Source organism: Poecilia reticulata, chromosome 2 (assembly GCF_904066995.2).
Source record: "Poecilia reticulata chromosome 2, P_reticulata-male-v2, whole genome shotgun sequence".
Classification (NCBI taxonomy): Eukaryota; Metazoa; Chordata; class Actinopteri; order Cyprinodontiformes; family Poeciliidae; genus Poecilia; species Poecilia reticulata.
Genome location: NC_088831.1, coordinates 37112836 through 37134669, shown reverse-complemented (window position 1 = coordinate 37134669; position 21834 = coordinate 37112836). Strand labels below are relative to the sequence as shown.

Below are 21834 nucleotides of genomic sequence, written 5' to 3'. Positions count from 1 at the left end.
TGCATGCTAAGTTCAGCCACAGGGACGAAGCGGGAGGGGTTGGGGAGCGGGAGAGTTGACGGAGAGTTCTCAGCCAAAGGGGCAGCTCTTTCTTTAGTGTCTCTGCATGATTATCAGCAGTAAGCATGCCTCAAACTGATACAAGTGAAACTAGACTCAATTTGTCATAAAGCCCAGGGAGAATAGCCAAATTTTAGACAGCTTTCAGCAGCTCTTCTACTGTGTCTTATTTATTAGGCATGCCTGTAATTTGAGCAGTTTTACTGCCTGTTTCACCACAAGCACACGCTTGCTTCTTCACATTTTGTTCTACCTTTGGGAGTATGAAGGATAGTCAAGGGAGATTTTTTTTTTTTTCGCTCAGAAGTTCGGGAGTTCTTTGAACTAATGAAAAATTTGTATGTCTATTTGATCCAGACAGGGCATTGGTCCGAGTCGAAGACCTTACTCCGCATAAAGTTGACCAGCTGATCTGGTTGCGTGCCCGGGTCCACACCAGCCGAGCCAAAGGTGAGATCACTCCTTTGCCTCTGGGCGCTTTGTTCACCTTTTATATCAGAGCATACAAAGAGACAGGCTGAGATGCCCCCCCTGTGCTTATCCTCGGTGTCCTATACTCTGCAGACTAAATCATCTGCCCTTGAGCCATTTTCCTCCACAGCTCTCCTTTTAGTTCAAGATCAAACAGCAGAGGCAGCCGACAGTGATGTGGACTTCTTGGATTTCTTATGACCTCAACAACTGACATCACTCCCCTTAGTTTTAATACTTACTTTTACCACCCACTGCTGTCTACATAATGCAAAAAGTATTAAAACTTTGAATTTTTAGTTGATGCATAAATGAAGAGAAAGTAATGCAAGGTTGTGAAATACAGGAAGAATAAGTTTTTTGCAAATAAAAATCTGAAGTGTGTTTTTCTCTGGACTTTGTAGGACCAGTTTGTGCTGCAATTACAGCTGCAATTCCTTTGGGATATGTCTCTGACAGCTTTGCTTGTCTAAGAATGGAAATGTCTCCTAATTCTTGGCAAATTACCTCAATACTTGTCAGATTGAATGGATGTGTCTATGAACATCAGTACCAAAGTCTTGGGCAATCAAACGTATGAATACAGTTTGATCTAAATCATTCTACTCAAGTTCTGGTTGTATTTTTAGTTTAGTGAGCCTCAACTCTTCTGCAGCCTACAACAAATTTTCTAACATGTTTCTTCTAACAGAGCTTTTTCTGTCTCTACTGATGGTTCTTTCAACACCAGAAAGTTACATTTAGGTCTCATTTGAACCAAACATGCTGTATTCCCTACATGGATGGTGGCACCCATGTAGGAACCTGCTAATGTTACTGCTTATTGCATTCCCAGGGTTTCCCCCACACAACTTGCTCAGCCTGGTGGTCGAGGCGCCGAGGCGGTGCATCGTGTTTTGGTATTAAAAGATGTCAGGGAATGTATAAATATTGCTGGATAATTATATGTCACAGGATAACATTGCCAGATAAACGCTATTTAAACCCACAACTAGTCTTAAAAACATCAAATCAAAAAAAATAGTTAAAATGAATATCAATTATTTGCTTCTGTTTAACCCAAATTATGTCAGCAGCTCCATCAGGCCCCCCAGGGCTTCAGGGGCCACATAAATGCTGATATTTTAACACAGACCACAGATATATAAATGTAACATCTGTTTATTCAGATTATCAATGCTGCTAAATTAGTTTTAATGGTTTCAGCATACATACGTAGATTAAAAGATTTTAAATTGCTTAACATTTAAATTTAAGATTTTAAGCTTGCGTTGTAAAAGTTAAAAGAACAGTATTCATAGTTAGATTGGTTTATTACTATAGCAACAATCTGATGCTGCGAGTTTAATGTTTGAGTTTGAACTCTTTTTGTTCACAAATACAATTTAGTAATCTGCAATTATAACTTATTGATTTTTAGGATGGTCAGTTAAACTACTCCCCCTCTCCCAGATTTCACTAAATCTAACACAGAAGCTGTTTTTTAGCATCAAAAGGTGATTCTGCTACAGGCCTCATACAGCCTTGGACCGGCCCAGCATGATGAGTTAAACCCGCCGCACTGCACGCAGAGATGAGCAACAAACGGAAGATTTAATTCAGTGCTGCTAATGTGGCTTTAGCAGCTCTTCTATTTCGTGTCGGCTGAGTTTTTAATAAGCATCACAGAAACTATTCTGGTTGCTCAAGTTTATGGGACGAGTTTCTCAGTTCTCCACCCGGCCGTGCGCATTGACTCTGGCAGACTAAGTGGACAAAGCATTTGGTAGGTTTGATTCATCGTATAACCGGAAAAATAACACTAAATTATATAATATAAAACCAGTGTAAAACATGGAGGGCCATCAGGCTTATAATACACTGGGGGAAACCCTGTATTCCTTAAACAATGACTTTGTCTGGGCTTTCTTCCATACAGGTCAAATTACGGTGCAGTTCAAGAACAATTGTTGACAGATTTTTCCCACCTGATCTCTGCAGATTCTCTGTAGAGTTGGCATGAACCTTTTAGCTGCTTCTGTGATTAATGCTTTCCTTCCCTAAACTTGCTTAGGTGGACAGCCAAGTAGGTTTTCAACTTTGCCTTGCCCTTTCCATTTTAGGACGATTAAATTACAGAAAGATGGACTGTTTACTAGTAAGGTGACTTCTGAAGGCAATTCATTGTGCTTGATTATATTTACAAGTATCAGAGTGTCTTAATACAGAAGCACACCTAACTTTTGAAAATTATGCATTATTAAACTTCACTGTTGGAATATGTAAATATTGAAGGGGTATCAATACTGTTTAAAAGAAACCGTTAAAAACAAGCAAAAACTTCTAAGATCTCAAACCAAGCAGAATTTGTTGAATTGGACTTGTCTACAATGCCTACAATGTTTCCCCTTTCCCACCCTCTCCTTGTCAAGCAGTTTGACAGTCTGAGGGTGTTTTCTAATATCATTCTCACACTAGCTTATCACTGCCAACGGGAAGATCAGATAACTCAGTTCCAGCAACCGTCAGCCTTGGAGTTTTTGAGTTTGAATACAATGAACTGCCTGAGATTTGCCTGCTTTGTTACCTCTCTGCATTAAACAGCCCACCTTTCTTCTGCTTGGCTAAACCTGCCATCACAAACAAACCTACTGACACCATAAACAAACCTGTGATTGTATTTTTTGACTATTTCCTTTCAAGATAGCTTCCAGGGTCAAGAGTCGCTTCCTATCCACTTGTGTTTTAATTCTACGTGCTCGCTCTGGGATGTCCGTGTGAGCAGAACAACATCCTGATTCGGTGTGGGATGAGGTTTGTTTTTTGGTGGGACTCTGGCATCGGTGCTATCCCCACCACTCCCCTCTTTCTCTCACCCAGCAAACATCAAAGTGTCTGGGTGGTCCTCCTATGTGCGGACCTGAGTTTTTGTGAGCTCGTTTGTTTACACTCTCCCAATCACACTTTCTCCACAAAGTGCTGTTCAAACACAAGGCTTTGTTTGCAAATGTTTGACCCTCTGCAGCTGCAGGATCCAGTCTTCCTTTTTATTTCACTCAGCAAACCAACCCTGCTTCCAACTAAGTTTTTTTCATTTTCTTCTGTGATAAGTCTGTTAGGCCTGCACCACTTATTGTTGTTGCTTTGCTTTTGCAGGGAAGCAATGCTTCTTGGTCCTGCGTCAGCAGCAGTTCAACGTGCAGGCGCTGGTCGCAGTGGGAGATCGTGCCAGCAAGCAGATGGTCAAGTTCGCCGCAAAGTGAGTATCGAGACTGTTTTTCCTGTCAGTCGGTGCAGACAATGGTGGGAAAATCCTGGGCTCTAATCGTCCGCTGGTCCATTTTCACACATTCTACACCAGGAGAGGAGGAGGGGGTTTGCAATCAATCATTTTTCACATGACAGCTGAAACTGGCTTTTAACAGGGTGGAATACGACGCAGTTTTTAATAGAGCACTTCCTGTTAAGATGGCAGATACAGCGGTGTGGAAGCAACACTTAAGTGCAAAACATCATTAGTCATTTTAACAGCTAAATTGTAGCCCATTACTGCTAGTCTTTGCATGAAAGCAATTTTCAGAGGACAGAGGAAGGGACACAATAGCTCTGACTGAGGCTCACATTAGAGGCTCACTTAAGAGCTTGATTATAGAATAACTCTTAATGGGAGCTTGAATTATGCTGCATGATGATAATCATGCACATGTGCTGAAATATGCATTGATTTCAAAACAAGCATTTTTTTTACGCCCTGTACTTAGTGAATTTCGCGTGTGAGACCTTAATTATTATATGCAATGTTAATGGCTTTCCTGTGGATGTTGCCAAATTAGTCCACCGGTGACACCCACGGCTGTAATCGACCACATAAAAAAGGCGGTTGATGCTCAGCTTTGGCAATTCAGGTATTGCAGTAACAAACACCGTTTAAAATGTGACCATAGCTCAGTTCAAAAGCACCTCCCTAGGTTTGTATGCTGCGCCATTCTTTCAGGAAGCCGTTCAAAAGGTAGAAAGTAAATACTCTGAGTAAAGGCAGTTGGCCAGGCAGTTCCGATAGAGCAGAGTCAGGCCTGCTTACTGAACATGTTGAGCTTTGTAAATGTTTCAGACAGTTGCCTCATAAGCTCTGCAGGTTCTGAGATCTTCACTGTGATCTGAGCTGGCCTTCCCGGCCTCTTTTTCTCTCTGAATATTTCTAAAATGAGCAGTGAAAGATCAATAAATACCAAACATTTCAAAGAAACTTTATGTTTAAGGGGCCTTTCTTAAAATCAAGTAAAAGTCCTATAGATTTCTGGATGCATTACATGCATAATCATCACGTCCATTAATATTCACCATTTGCTCAATGTGTGCAATGATATTACCAGACTATTGTTCTATACATTTACCAAAAGGAAATAAAGGCTTGGCTTAACGATTGAGAAACTTATAACTTCAGTGGAAAAACAAGTAAGACCGCAGCTAGCAATTATTTTAGTAATCAGTTATTCTGACAATTAGTTGAATGAAAATAAAACATAAAAAATCACAAACACCTGACTGCATCAGTATGCACAGGCTAACTTAAAGCTTTGCTAAAGCGCACAATTAGATTCATAGAATTATTTAGTGTTAAATGAAATAATTTATTCTGAGCATTCTCCTCTTGAGACTGTTTGTGCAACAGCCGACTGGCTTCAATCAGAAGCTTCTTTAGACTCCGTTGTAATACAGACCTCTATAGAAGATCCTTCCTGCACATGGCCATCAGCATCTACAACAACTCTGAGGAAAATTATGAGCTGCATCAGCATTTAATTTCCCTTTGGGATTTTTTTTTTTTTTTTTTTCAAATTGAATTTATGCCAAAATTAAACTTTCTTTTATATTTTTTCATTAATTTGCATGTATGCCTGGACTCACTGTGTTGCTAACACAAGTCTTCCAGCAGACTTCTGATTTTATGTTTAGGACCTAAACCGTTTTTTGAATAGTGTTTATTTTTATCTGCTTTGCCAAGAAATGTCATCCATTAAAAAAAAAAAAAGAAGAAAAATCTACATGACACAAGGCTGCCACAACCGAATATCGTGTTCCTTTGTATTAAGTAGTCCAGAAATATGGATTATATGTAAAACAAAACCAGTATTTGAAGATGACGTGTAATTTCAACATTTTTAGTTAATAAATGACAAATTCCTTGATTTTTGTTAATTTTTATTTAGCAGTCCTTCTACACATACTTTACATCCAACATATGCTTACCACATCCATGCTTTAAATGGATCCTCTACAGTTTGTTCTGCTGCTTAGAGACTCACTGTAACTATGGTGGTGAACCTACTGATGCTCAGACTGGAGTGCTGACGTCAGCTTCAGCAAATGGCTCAAACTCCTGATGTTAGTTGCAGTTCCTCTTCAGATGACCTTTGGGCTGCACTTTTCCATGATGTGGGATTAGTGACTCTGCAAAATAACTGATGGTTCTCACGGCCATGAACTTGGTTTGCTCTTTGTTGTCGTGTTAAATCACAGAAACCCATCTCTGAAAAGACTAGAGAAGAAAAAAAAAAAATGTCTTCAGAGTCCTGAATAATTGTCTCTCTTCTGTCTGTAAAAGCATTTAATCTTCAATCATAAAATTATCTTCATGGGGAAAAGATCTTGGGCTTAGAAAACCTTGCCCAACATTTGCCCTTCTGTTCATTTTTTACTGGAAAAAAACACATTAGGTGTGAGAAAAGATAAAGTAGATAGCAAACAACATATTACTGTTCAGAAAGATCTTGATAGTAAGGGGTGGGTTAAAGATATCCAAGATAAATAACATTTGCTTTATTCTACCAGAGGTCAGTAGTATAAAGTTAAAACATTACTCTTCTTATCAAAGCTTATTGTACTGTATTTCCCCAAGCATTTATTTGGGTGTCGGTGTATCTGCAACTCTTACGTATCACGGTTCCTCAATCTAGTTCTGCAATGTTTGTGGTATGACAGTTTGTGTTGCAAAACTTGGCACCTAGCAACGGAGCAAGTGAAAGTGACGACACGGTTGTCAAAGCAACATGTTTTTACTAAACTTTACCGCTTCTCAGAACGCAACCGGTGGGTTTCTACCCTCCTCATCTAGTTTCACATGCTGCGGCTTGATGATTGACAAGCTGAGTGGGAACCCAGATTAAAAGGAAATCCTCTCATCATCATACCGAGGCCAAAGGTGGCATCATAGTGGGAAGTCGCCTTTCATTTATCCCATGTCCAGGACATCCTCTTCTCTCACATGCAATTTAATTAAGAGCTCCAGAAGCTCTGCAACGTTTACTCTCCTGCCAGCTCCTGCCAGGAGCTGAACATGAAGTCCCCAATTCAACCCATTTTAGTTTTCTTTCTATAGAATAGACCTCCTAATTCTTTATTAGATAGTTAAAGCAGCAGTCCCCTACAAATTACTCCACTGATGCGTCGCTTCTGTTGGCACCTTTGATATCTAACAGATGCTTTCTACCGAGTGAATACATTTATTAGTAGTTAGAAGGCCTGGATGGTTTGGGGAGGTGTGAATGGCAATCCAACTCTGATTTGGTCCCAAAAAGCAAACTGGTCTGCCTAAAATCCTAAGTCTGTTTGGTTGAAGTGAACTCTGGTCTGCTTGGAGATCACTAATGCGTTCAGCGCCAGAGACCTCTCCAAAAGCAGAAAGTAGACTATACAGGAGGGCATTTGGGGTAAATGCAACCAAAACAAACACAAAAGTCTAATGCTAGCAAGAGAAATGGGCCATGGTCTTTAACCAAGGACAAAATGGAAATCCTACAACCGCCAGCCCATTTTTGTTTACATTTTGTGAAGAAAGAAGTTGCGTTCATGTCTTCTTCAGGTTTTCATGTTGTGTACCAGACTATTGGGTGTGAAAACGCCTCAGCTCTTAGGGTGAGCCCAGCCTCCCTGCAGATGGGTCACATTTATATATAAGCCATGGGGTTATTATAGCAGTACTCAGTATCTCATGACCACATGTATAAGGCTTGTGAAGCCAACAGAGCGGCTAATCACGAGCTTCACTTTTAGTCCTTTTTTTTTTTTAAACCATAATATAACAGATCAGCGCTCACATTTCTACAGACAAGCTCCAGTTAATCAGAACAAAACTCCAAGATAATTGATCTGTAGTCGAGGCCGGAGCTTGACCTTCGATGTCTGACCACTTTTTTCCCCCTCAGTTTTTAGCCGAATCAAAAGTTTTTTCCTCAGATCTCTAAAAGTGACTGGAGACAACGAACAAGTACCGAACCCATGAGGTGGTCAGTTTTTGTCAGGTTGAAGAACCGCACCATCTTGCTTTTCCTTGGGTCATTTACTCAAGTCCGTCTCCCTTCTCTTCTGTCTCATTTCCATTCGGTGATGTCAGTTGCGTGTCGCGTATCCTCAGAGTCTTTGGGGGCGAGCTTAGACGGTCATTAATGTTGGGGATTTATTTATTTTACTGATCTCCTCCTGGATGGGAAGGACTTTGGCGGCAGCTGTCGCGGGGCTGAAGGGACAGCAGTGCCCCGGCGTTCAGTCCCTCATTACTGCTTTTTAATGAGGAGGAGTGACGGATTACAGCAGGTCTCCCATCTGGCCTGGTGCTGTTTGGCAAGCAGGGGGGTGTTTCGCTTTTCTAACACGGTACACTGAGTTTCCACCAGCTTGAATTTAGGGGCCGGGGGTTGGTTTTGAAACCAACAAAGATCAAGTAAAAATTAAAAAAAATGGCCCTCCTACAAATTTACTTTAAATTTAAAGTAGGACAGGAAAATGATCACAATGGGAACAAAACCCAAATGATTTTGTTGTGTAGCTGTGCACTTCCTACATCCTGAAATATGATGCAGTGCCTCACCCTGATGCTTTGTTTTTTATTATGCACACTTAAAACTATTAAACTCTGAATATTTTTATTTGAAAATTAAAACTTTGAATTTTTAAGCCGTTAGTGGTTTAAGTACCAAATTATTTGATTATCATAAGGTTAAAGATGAATTAGATTAATAAAAACAACATATAATCTTGTCAGTGAAGTTCAGTTCTTTCTCAGGTAGCAGTTGGTGCAGGAAGTTAGACGACTTCTGCATGATTCTGAAGACTGAAAACATCCTCTTCCTTACGTTAGGTGTTACAGTTGAGTGACAGTCTTTTCCTTTCAGCTTCTGAGAATCTGACAAACTCTCCATACCTGTTGTTTGATTTCTACTTTTGCTTTTAAAATCTGTGCTTTTGCATAATGTGTGCTGTTAATCTTGCATAGGGTAGAGTTGTTGTTTGGAGATGATCAGTATTGAGTAGATGGAGGTGCTTGTCAATAAATCAGAAAGTCAGAATAAGGTTGATGTATTTCCATTAGTCTATCTGGAAAGGTAGCTTCTTATATTACAGGTTCATTGCACAGATGAATCACTGATAACAGATATTTCAAATGTTTATTTTTGCTTATTTTTTCTCAGATAAACAAAATAGCAGATTTATTTCCCCAAAAATTATAGTACTAAATACCAATTAAAGAGGATTACTGCCAGAAATGTACCCTTATTAATAAGCATGTCCCTGTACTGTAGAGTAGATGCACTGAATATTTCTTAGGACTCTTTTTGTATTGAATGCTGCATCAGTTCGGTATAAAGCTCAAGTTGCTTTAAGCTTGTCTGCATTTTTGTTTCAGCTCTCTCTCACCTTCCTGACAGAAACCCTGTGAAGTTTAGGTCAGACTAGTTTGATGGCTGGTTACAAGGCTCCCCAAATCTCTGTAGAAACATCACACCGGATCTTAAGCAACTTAAAATCCTTGCCCATCCTCTCTTCTTTTAGAGTTCGGGATGTTGATTTTCTAATGCAACACAAAATGTCAACAATAATCCGTTCCTTTCGCTCCTTAGCCAAGGTAAGATGCTTAGATCAGATGTCACCAATTCAGGATTGACTTTACACAACTGTATCTGCATGTAGTGATTCTTGAAGGACTCACTACTGCTGCAGTCCACACCTTGTAAATCTACCAAATAGACGTTGGTTTACAATAATGTCAAGGCTGCAGTTATCCCTGTTGTTTGTGTGCCTCTCGCTGCTGCAGGCCTTGAGAGTTTTCTGTAATTTTATGTTCAAATACAGAAAATATTCTGTTAACGTGACCCCTGAAATGAACAGAAATGGCCTAAAATATACTAAAAAATGTTTTAATTTATTGTGACTCATTACAAATTGTCTAAAAATATTTTATCAAATTTATCAAACTACCTGAGCCATCTGTATTTTGTTCTACATGAGCTTGAAGGGAAATTGTGCATGCCGTTGCAGCCTGCTGATTAAAGCAGGGGGAGAAATAGGGGATGGTGGTTTTGATATGAAAGCCAAAAGAGCGCGTGGTATCTGAAATATTTCTTCACTTTTCCGCAAATGTCACTTCAACAGTTGTAATTCCAGCATGATTGAAAAAATAAATGAAGAAAATGGCACAATCAAGTCAGAAATCAGTCACCATGTCCCACACGCTTACCTTCCTTCATGTCTGCTGGTTGAGGTCAGAGTTTAACAGAAATGTGGCTTCGACACAGGCGTAGAAGTTTGTTTTCTAAGTGCAGTTTGTTGCTTTCACTCTGCAGCATCACAAAGGAGAGCATCGTGGATGTGGAGGCCATGGTGAGGAAAGTGGAGCAGAAGATCGAGAGCTGTTCACAGCAGGACGTGGAGCTCCACATCGAGAGGGTTAGCTCACCTGCAAGGCCTTCTCATGCACCTTTGTTCCCTTTCACATCCAAATAAACACACATATTTCTTTCCTGCCTGGCAGCATAAAAGCATCCAGACTTTTAGGCCTTTATAGTTCATTTTGTTCAGGCAGGTACACAGCTCCCCTCACAGGAAGCACACAGTGCACCTAATGTTTACCTCTGTGTTGAAACTCATTGTTCAAGCAGATTGGGATCATTGACCAGGTAAAATTTCAAAGCTACGAGACAAGGTGTTCAGGCTTGACAATTGAAGCAATAACCAAACCGATCACAATAAGCACTCACGTTTGTCAGCTGGAGTCAGCTTTTCACATAAACAGAGGGGGGTGTCACTTCTTATCCGCTTTCACTTTGACGTAGAAGTCTGAAAGTCAGGTACTTTCCATTTTCTTAAGCCCTTGTGTAAACATTGCAGCTTTGTTTTAGACATTTTATTGTTCTAAGCTTTGTTTTCTTTTGCTTGTTTTTTTCTCTCAGATTTTTGTCATCAGCCAGGCAGAGCCTCGTCTTCCCCTGCAGCTGGAGGACGCAGTCAGGCCAGACGGAGATGGGGAGGAGGTGAGGTGACTTCAGAATGGACAAAAAGAGCTGTAACCTTAGACTCTTAACTGGTAGAGGTGTACGTCAAAAGAACTGCAATTGCTTCAAAAAGTGGTTTTATATAGGAGGGTTTGGAATACAAATCTTTCAGATTTTTATTTGAGAAAACTTTGAGGAATGATGTCATTCCATTGTGACAAATGTGGGGGGGGGATTTAAGTTTTGTTAGAAAGTTAGTTGCTGTTGTGCAGGACTAAAGCACCAATTTAACTTTTGGCTCAATTAGCTGTTCTGACATGATTTATAAAAGGCTTCAGCTTTTCTCTGGCAAAGCATACAAGCATAGTCTGTGTCTGATAATCTCTGTTTACAGCCCATCCCACAGGTTTTCCATAGGCTTTAATTCTGAATGTTTATTCTTCTCTTTATATTTTGGTGTTGACTTGAAGTTTATGACACCATGCACATCATTGTTGCATATATTTCACTGTATGCAACAGTGTTCGTTGTTGCACACTAACAACATTAACAGTGTTACTTAAAACCTACCTTGAGGTTTTTTTTTTTTTTTTGGCCTACAAGCTCATTTCATTTTTTTATCCAACAAAAACACTACATTCTACTTAAACTTAGGACAGTAATAGATATTACTTTAGGACATTAATATCTATTACTGTCCTAAAGTAATATATATTACTTTAGGACAGATGGTGCATAAAAAGAGTCTGATTGTTGCAGAAGCTTTGACAGCCGTTTTTGGTCCCAGTTGCAGTTGTTTTGAACTTTATTTGTCTCTCTGACTGTAGCTCTGTCTTGAGGACTCGGAAAGCAGCTGTTTTCTTGTAGCTGTTTTTTAGACTTATTTATACCAGCACACATCAGAGGAAGTTGTATGACATTTTAAAGAGAAACGGGCATCTGTCGCGGCATATTTCTACCAGAGGGCAACAGAAAAACATCACTGTATAATTAGAAGTTCCTCGTTTTTAAACTCTGGCCAACTTAAAAAATCAAATAAAATAAGAAACAAGGGTGAAGTTATTTATTGTGAAGGGATGGTTGCGGGTTAAATAAATGGTATTTTTGAAGTCTTTGGTAAAATTATAGTATTTCGCAGCATGAAACTGGAGTGAAGGGTGACATTTTTAAAGACTTTTTAGCACATTTCAAACAAGGGTGTCAACAAATTTGTCCTTGTATGCACACGGGTCGCACCTTGTTGCAGTGAGCACACCTGTTTGTATCCACAGCTACATTTCACATCTGCAGCAGGATCTCAGGTGTTTTCTGTTGGGATTCAACATGTCAGTCACACACTTGTAGCAGCACCTGTCGTCCCCAGAGAGGCAGGCCAGATCGGCTCTGACTGTCTGCCTGCCTAACACTTTTCCCCCACTGTATGAGGCTGTCTGGGGCAGGATGTAGCAACATGGGCTGTTAACTCGCGCCCCAGAGGACATTCTGAGGAAGCCCAACGTGACCCTGGAAGCATTAGTTCCTCCTGTGATGAAATGTTTACTTTTTCATTTGTTTTTCTTTATATTTCTCCCCTTTCTGAATTGATTCCCTATTGTCTTGAAGAGCAGATGTTTTGTTGCAGCTGAACATTTTCGTTGTTCAATCTGCATCTGACCTTGTTTCCCATTTAGCGCTTGGTGCCTACATTCTCACAGTCATGTGAAAATGTTAGGACATGTCAGTGCTCAGTTTATTTAGAGTTGTTCATATATTGACGTCACGTTTTATTTATCTCAGGGAAAGTAATTTATTTGCACATTAGTGTTTTCCTATTTAAACAGAAGATATTGACAAAAATCTGTTTTCTGTCTAATGGAAAAATATGGGTCACCCTGTCACCTAATAGCTAGTGTTTGCTCTTTTAGCTGACATAACTTAGAAATTTGCTGCAATTCTCACTTTATATTCACATCTTTTTGATGTTTTTTGTACATCACATAGGATGATTTAAATTTTTAGGCCTTATTAAATCCTCAGGAGCCCTTATTAGCTGCTGCAATATTATTATTATTATTTTTTATTTTCTGACAGCTCTCAGTCTGACGTTTAAACGACGCAAATCATCTTCAGCGAACCGAGTTGTGTCACCTTAGTGGGAAAAATGAAATGGCTAAAATTACACACTGGGACAATAAAAGAATATTTATATTCTTTTTTATGTAGGAATACATTTTTGGATTGCTCTAATTTATTTCTCACTTGATTTTGAATGTAATTTTTAAAGAAACTAATAAGAGGTATTTTCTTTTGATGTTGAAATAGAGAAGAATGTTTGCATGCAAATATATAAACCAAATTAGACAGATTTTCTTTTACTTTTTTCACTCTAATGTATTAGTAGAAACAACTCAGCACGCCTCTGTTGGTGCAGTTTCCAATTTATGTTTCTCGACAAATTAGAATATCATCAAAATTAAATAATTCTTCTTATTTGGATGCTTATGGCATAATGCTCATGAAAACCTGCTTCAATTTTTTTCTACCACACTTTTTCCTTCCACTAAACATTACATTGATAGCCGGTGACCAGCAAGCTTCTTAGCAAACACTTCTGGCACCGTATCCTCCTTGTGGATACGGTTTTAGTGATAACTGCTTTACTTTTATTGCATAATATGTACCGTATTTTTCGCACTATAAGGCGCACCTAAAAACCTTCAATTTCCTCAAAAGCCGACAGTGCGCCTTATAACCCGGTGCGCCTTATATATGGACCAATATTGAGCCACAACACGTCTAGCAACTACGGTAAGCAGCCGCCGACATTATTTTCCCCCGTAGAAGAAGAAGTGCATGGTGCATGCTGCGATAGTTGTCAGAATGCTGGTTTGTTAATAAAGTTTGATAATACATTTAAAGCCAGGGGGTGCGGGGGAAGAGAGACAGAGACTGCGGCGGCAGCGTGTCGGTTGGTCTGTGTTACCCAGAAAGCAGTTGGGCACAATATTGCAACACCAACACCGTGAGTGAAACAATGACTGGGGCAGCCTACTATATAAAGTACTCGGGGACCACTTTTTTACAAATGTGGACAATGTGGATGTGTAATAATAGAGTACGGAACAAATTGGCAACTCAAACTGAGGCGTCTATTCTATGCGCCTTATAATGCGGTGCGCTTTATTATATAAAAAAAGTTTTAAAATAGGCCATTCATTGAAGGTGCGCCTTATAGTGCGGAAAATACGGTAATGTTTATGTTTTCAGAACAAAGTAAATTTTGAGCTTTATTCATTTTTTAATCATCAAAATTAACACAGATGAAAATTTGAAGCACATCATGTTATGTAAAATGAATATTTGAGTTTAACTGAATTAGTGGAATGAAGTAAGTTCTCTAATTTGCTAAGAATGCCCCTTTATGATTTTACATCCTAACATATCCAGATATGCAACACTCCTTATGTTTCATCCCTTGTGAGCTTTAAAGAGCCTGTAAAATATTTACACATCACTGAATGCAAACACCCCTGTGTAAAGAACAGGAGCAGAGCATATCACCTCTGTTGAATTATTTCATAAGTCGAATGTTTGGTGGTGATGTTAAAATGTTTTTTCCCCTCAGGAAGGAAGAGCCACTGTTAACCAGGATACCAGACTGGACAACCGGGTGATTGATCTCAGGGTAAGAGACAACAGAAATGTGTCAAAACTATCAGTCGGTGGATCTTATCCTAAAGGTGACTCTGGGTGAAGGAAAAGAAAATCTCAGTTTACATTCCTACAAGCATGCGGGATGCCGTGTCATTTTCAGTAAAAAAATTAAAGCAACGCCGTTCAAAACTTATCTTTTACGCTCCGTCGTCTAAATTTAGAAACGTCTTCATTCAGACTTTACAGGTTAAGCTAAAACTGCCATAGCGTTGAAGCGCGGCACTTGAGATCAAACAGAAAGCAAACTACCTAATAACTTCAAAACGACTGAGCAAACCGCTGCACCTTAGAAGAGAAAACGTTCATCTGTGATTTAGCATGCTGCCGCGTTTTGTGGGAGATGTGCTAAATCTATATGAGCAGCAGAAGGCGCACAGCCGCCGAGTCTCGCATTGTTTTGATATGTATGGATGATATGGCTGGCAGGAAGGCGGCAACACCACAGCACAGAGACACGGCGCTCTAAAGGATCACAACAACACCTGTTTCTGTAACACTTGAAGCTCACAGACGAAGGTCTGTCATCACTTGTACACTTAAGGACCCGGTGAAGCTATAAAGCGGTTCCCACTCTGCGAGACAAACACTCGATGAGGGACCAATAAAGCTCCTCTAAGAATAGTTGAGTTTCTATGAAACTTCTCTCATGTGATGCTTTAACATCAGGTGCTTTGTACGATAAAAAGCAGAGGAAGTTCAGTTGTGTTAATTTAGTTTGTGCAATAAAGCTTGGACTTGCAATCTGTTCAGTTATTTGGCATCAAATAGCTACAGAAATTAACTTTTTTTTTTTTTTTGACTGAAACAGTGCAGTTCAAAATTTAATTTAGGCTCATTTCCTTTATAGAAACTTCCTCGAGGAACCAGAGTTTGTTTCTCAGGCTTTTTCACCCACTTATGTTTTCACTGCGCCAGTGTGAAAACGGTTCACAGGGTTAGAAATTAAACTCAGAACAAGACCCCGGGTAAGGAGGTACAACTTTCAATGTTACCACGAACGCTCAGGGTGGAGATTTATAGCGGAAGATGCCAAGCAGCTAAAAACTAATCTAAGGTTCCTTTAGCCGAGGAAATATTTAAGAGTTTGAAAGTTTTACGTCCTAATTTACATTAAAGTCAACTATGACCCCCTCCTGAATGTGTATCAACAGATTTTAAATGATAATAAAAAAAGCACAAGTTTGCAGAGCTCGTATGGGATGTCGTCATGTGATAAATTTTTTTTTTTTTTTAACTAAATTAAAATCTTTCCAAATAGCAAGCAGAGTTTTAGCTGCTGTGTACAACCTGAAGTTCTAGGCCAAGAACATCACCTTTTAATCCTGGCTAGAGTTTTAAAACTTGTTAGTTACATTTTGCTCTGAATTGGCACCAGCTTTAGATAAGATGGAGATAAACAATTGTTAATTATAGATTACTACTGACAATTTTGACCCTTTTTTCTGTCATCTGCATTCATTTTAGGAATACGACTCTGAGTCAGCAGACTGCATACAACAAACAGCTGGGAGACAAAATTTCAAGATGGTGTAATAGAAATAACAGCTTTTATTAACCAAACTACAATAAACAGTAAAATAGCACATATTAAAGTTGAAACCTATGCTACTTCCTGTGGGGTCAACATATCTGCATTGCTTTTTAAGGAAGCAGCAGAATCTGTTAACATTTCTAAAACAAAATCTAGTCTTTTTTTACTGATATAACTGATGTTTTATAGTAGTAAACAGATGATACACAATATAAAATATCTTACTTTGGAATATAATCTACTAAGTCTTGCTCCTTGAATGTTTTCAAGTCTGTCAGGTAAAATATATCGACACCCTTTTAGTGGAAAACAGTGGAAAAGTTATCATTTTCCTTAAAATTAATGATAGAATCAAGAAAATGAGCAATTATAAAGATCTAAACAAGTTTAATTAAAAACAAATGTAATGATTAGCCGACTGGGTCAGAATAACTTCAAAACCGTATAAAGAAGCAATCTTACTGGAGTGGTGAAGGCCCTTTGATGCATGTAAGACAGGTTGGTGTCAGGTTACACACCTCATCAGTTTGTTGCAAACTGGGCTGCTTAGCGTTAAAATGTAATCTCTGGTTGATGCGTAAATTAAAAGCAAATGTTTAGACATTTATCAATGCAGACGGTATCGACTTGTTTGTGCATCTCTCCTTCAGCTGTTGAGTAATATATGTACGCTGATTGCTGTTTGAGTGTTGCATCATCATTTCTTACATGTGCCATCGTTAATTTTAAACTGCATTGAAGGTTTAACATTTTTAAAGTACATTTTTGTTTCTAGTTCCTCTATTGGGTGACAAATAACAAGTTGAATTAATTTGATTTTATGCTTCAACTGCAACAAATGGATATCATTTAAACAGCTTCACATCCAGGAACTCTGTGTTGAAAGAGAAATGTATCAAGCTGAAAACAATGTAAGCAATTTAAAGTTCCATAATGATTCTGTAAATGAAACTGAGCTGATCAGATGATAGGCAAAAAGATTTGTTTTTGTAGTAATACTTCCACTTATGAAGATTTCGGAGCAAAACTGTCTCTCACCTCATCACAACATGCAAGTTTTGAAAACAAACTAAAATGGTAAATTTCTGCTTAAATATAACGGTTGCAAGGACATGGTGACTTTCAACAAGAGTCTTCAGGAAAACATAAAATTTGTGATGATGTTGGAGAATTCGTTAATGGTATATTGCAAAAATGGACCCTATAGAGTGTTGGGAAAAATAAATAATGATAAATATATAGTTTTTCTCCCAACTGCATGATTTAATTGAAAAGTTGAAACATCTCAGTGAAACATTTTTCTGCTGTTTTAAACAACAAGCATCACCAAATGCATCCCTGGCAAAGTGAGCAGTTGCATAATTCACTAATAACTCTGCATTTCTTTAAGATATTGAGATTTTATCCAAAGAAAATAAACTTCCTGTATATTTTTGCAATGCTACTTTTTTATCTGTTAATATGTCACCATATAAAATGCAGAAGTTTAACTATGCAATGCATGTTATTGCATAGTTAGGTGTTCTGCAATTCTCTGGAGCTGGTTTTATAATTCCTCTAAGGTGTTTCACATTCACCAAAGACATTAAAAACAGAATTATGTTCTTGGGTTAACTTCAGACATTTTTATTACTATCAAATTTCAGTATTAACAATATTTTAACCATTTTGGAGTCTGTTTGTCACTGTTTACTATAGTAAGGGCAAAAAAACTCCCAGATGAATTCTATGCTTGTCTTGCAACGTGGGACTGAAACCGCACTTCACCAGAAATGTAAATTTTGGACCTTGAAACCCGTCTGTGGTATCTCATCACCGCATCTGGGTTTCTAAACCGTAGAGTTTGCCTCTGAGTTGTAAGTGATATTTAGGTGCTTCTTATAAGTAACCGCAGCATCAGAAGAGCTGCCAGTTTAGGAGACCGACTGCTACCTACATATACCCATCGCACCTTCTCGCTGCAGACTTGCTGTAAACAGGAAGCGCTTTCGAAGGTTTAAGCGTGGCCTCACTCAGACTGGCTTGTCGCTGATTTTTTTCCCAAGTTAAAAGAGGTTCGGCCCAAACGTATGACGCACAGCGAAAATGAGTCAGAGCCATTCTGCTCCGCAGCTTTGCAAAGGTGTTGATAAAAATTATCAGGAAAGTTTTATATCTTTTTCACTTCTTCTTTTTACCAATTGTTCTCGCTGATGCTTCAGATTTCAGTCAGACATCCCTGAAGCATCGTCTGTAGAGTTACAAGTTGGCCAGTGCTCACACGCTATCACTTTTCCCTTTCTTGTCAAAAAGCAGTCATAATGTCTATTCAAATTTAGGCCGTCAGTACAGATGAGGCTTGGTGGCAACAGTTTCTCTCCTTTTGATATGTAATAGCTGTAGTCGTAGGCCAGTAAACTGTAGAGGTTTGTGGTAATCCGAGATGAGTCAAAGGATTTTAGGGAGTGTGCTTTTATGTTTCTGTCTGCTTATTTTACTCAACTGTTACACATTTTGGTTTTGGGGGTTAATTTTTAACAGTAATCTTCCCTACCTCGCTGTCAGTTTTTACATTGATAATGATAGGTTTTGCATTCCCGGAGCTCCCGCCGGGCTCTGATGCAGGTCTCGGTCTCGCCCTTGCCAGCAAATAAATGTTTCAACCTTCGTGCAGACGGGAGGTGCAAGATACAAAAAAAAAAAACTGGCAATCTTGTTTTTGCACATCTGTTACAATTGGGTAATGAGTCCAATGAATCACTCTGTGTGTGGTAACGCTGCTCTGCTTGTGGTTCAATGCTTTATGCGTTGTGTGTGTGTGTGTGTGTTTCCTCCCAAAGACGACCACCAGCCAGGCCATCTTCCGCCTGCAGTCAGGAGTCTGCCAGCTCTTCAGAGACACCCTCACCAAAAAGGGCTTTGTAGAGATCCAGACCCCCAAAATAATATCTGGTAAAACTGTTTTCTTATCTTCCCCCAGTTGGGGAAACTGATCTTTTTTTTTGTTTTTAAAGTTATCTCAGTGGAGGCACCCTTGTTTCCATCCCACCACCCGCAGGTGCCCTGTGAGTCATGAAGTGACAGTTGTAAATCACACTTCCTCTACTAGTACGCATTTTAAAATCATAAACCAAACATTAAGTTCAGCTGAATCTCCCAGCGTTAGTCATAAAACCAAAACAGTCATGCAAACATGAAACAGTTTGGAATATGAAAACTTTCAGGCCACTTGGGATCTTAAACTTAAAACATTAGCCTCTCTCCTCTATTTTAGTTAAACACCAATTTATATTTGGAAAAGGGGACGTTTTACTGTAGTAATACTTCAATACCTTTGGTTCAGAACAAAATAAAAAATTAAACAAAAACACAATTCTTCTATCAGGCATTCAGAGTTCAGAGGTATTTGAGCTTTTTCTTGAATTGTTAACCCCCCCACAGCTTTTCCTACCATAGAGAGCAAAACCAAACTTTTAAAAATAGTAGAAATGCTCAACTGCTTAAAGCAAACATATTAATACTTTAGCAGCAAGAAAGTCTCACAACTGTGAAAACCAAGGAAAACACAGCAGAGTTCAGGGATCAGGATGTAAGGAAGTTTAATCCACTGAACACTGTTCAATCCATCGTCTGAAGATGGTTAGATACGCAGCCAAAGTGGCCCATGGCAGCTCTGGAGGAGGACAAGCTGTTTGTTCATTCCACAAACCGGGCCTTTACTTCAGGGAGTATACTCTTATGTTTCAGTGTGCTCTTTCACTCAACTGTTACACTATTTTGTTTTGAGGGTTAATTTTTAACAATGATCTGCTCTGCTTTCAACTGTAGCAAGAGTTAAACCAGTTTGAGAGAAAAAAAAAAAAAAAAGCCAAAAGCATAAAAGAAACTGCAGGCCAAACCAACCAGTGCTCCTCATGTTGAACACATTATTCATTCACACTACAGAAACACAAAATCTTAGTTTTTCTGGTCTAGTTTGTAGTTCAAATATCTTAGTACACGTGAAATAAAAACAAAACCAATTTACACGTAGCTTTTCAGCATATAGGAACTTGATTTAAGTCAATAATTCCTTAATATTGATAAAGAAGTACAAAAGTATAACGAAATAATCTTCCATTGGAACGTGACATTTTCCCCATGTTTCCCCAAGTTATAATTCTCTTGCTTCACACACACCTGATTTCAATTGATGGCCGATTAACAGACTTTTATTGAACTGCAATTATCTGAGTCAGATGTGTAAAAGCAGGGAGACATCTGAAACATGCAGGGCAGGATGCCTCGAGGACCAGGATCGGGAAACATGTCAAAATCTATTCAGAAGATTGTTTTGTAGCATCAAACCTTCGCCTCTCCACTTTCATATTTTTTAAGTTTAAGTTTTTTATTAGATGAAGAAGAAGTAGTTACCGGCTGGAAAGAACATAAAACAAACAAACAAAAAAAGATTCCTCACTCTGCTTATCAAAGTTCAAATGTATTTGAGCTCTTTGAATCGTGTTTCTTCTCCTGTTGGTGCTTTTTCTCCTCCATTCTAGTAGAAATATTCATCTTGTGCTAAAACTGCTAAAACCTGAGACGGAGGCGGCAAAAGCAGGTTACGTAAAAAACTCCAAAACATGTTACATAAAAGGGCCGTGTCTTTGTGCTATCCCTGGACTCCCACGTGATTCTCACATTTGACATGAACAGCTTTGCTCTCACTTCCTCTTTTACTGTGTTTCAGCCAATCGTTGCATCTTCGCCTCATTTTAAAACTGCCGCGTTTTTTCCTTTTGGCGGCACCTGCCAAACAACATGATGTGCTTTCTGCAAAACCGCATCTTCCTGCTACACCCATCACACGCGCAGCGTACAGCTTGTGCTGTGCGAGAACCCCCCCTACCCACGCCCTATTATATATTTTCACTGGAACATCAGATAGAGCCCTCCTTGATGACGTTTGTGTCGAACAGAAAGCTGCAGATGTGTTTTGCATGGCTGGTCATTATGTAATGCTCAAACTTGTTTTTGAACAAAAACACTGCAGTCTTGGTGAAGGTAAAAAATAAGTTTGTACCACATTATGATAACTTATATAAACTTATATAAACTCTATTTTAGCTGAGTTTTTTCATTTTTTTAATCTTTGCCTTACCAAAAAATAAATAAATAAAATGCCTGTTAAATACAAAATCTTCATCTAACAAGACTTTGGGAATCCCGTTATTTGAGCTGAAATATTACGTGTTTTGGTTGAACTCAACCAAACCCATGTCGGAAAATTTTAGGTTTTTTTTCCAATATTTATAAGAGCAGCTAAGGATCAATATTTCTGTCCAATTATTCAATTGTTTCTAACACTCAACCTTTCAAATATATCCATTCACATTTGATAGATCTTGCAGTGCAGATATTGCATAGGCTGTGTGTAATACAAAGGATGCTACAAACTTTCTTTTTATTATTATTATTATAAGGCTTTGTTATTAGGAAAATCCCATTGAGGTTAAAATCTCTTTTGCAAGAGAATCCTGGTCAAGACTGGCTGCGGCGACTTCATATAAAAATCAACACTATTGTTGATTTTTATAAACCTCTGAGGTGAAAACTAGCTGCATGTCTATTGTTCATCAAAGTGTAATCAATATAATCAATTTAACAGTTTTTAATCTTGAAATAAGAGCAAAGTTGAGTCTGAGCACAATTAACCGCCATAACAGGTTTTTGTGGTTCACCTTCAGATCAAATGACTCCACCCTCATTTGTCTTATACTCGTTTCTATTTGAGCAAAGATCAAAGTGCTTAAAGAAATAATCTTTAATCTGCCCTTTACTTTCAGAAAATCTTACTCAAAGTTCCTCCTAAGG

General features: G+C 38.7%; 1 protein-coding gene across 1 annotated transcript in view; it reads left to right on the top strand.

Annotated features, from left to right (window-relative positions):
- Window positions 1-21834, top strand: part of dars1 (aspartyl-tRNA synthetase 1) — a 43222-nt gene that overhangs the window by 11965 nt on the left and 9423 nt on the right. Inside the window, exons 5-10 of the mRNA XM_008403174.3 lie at window positions 418-510; window positions 3667-3769; window positions 10131-10233; window positions 10737-10817; window positions 14383-14442; window positions 18822-18933. Of these exons, the coding sequence (XP_008401396.1) occupies window positions 418-510; window positions 3667-3769; window positions 10131-10233; window positions 10737-10817; window positions 14383-14442; window positions 18822-18933 (552 nt within the window). The remainder of the gene's footprint in view (window positions 1-417; window positions 511-3666; window positions 3770-10130; window positions 10234-10736; window positions 10818-14382; window positions 14443-18821; window positions 18934-21834) is intronic.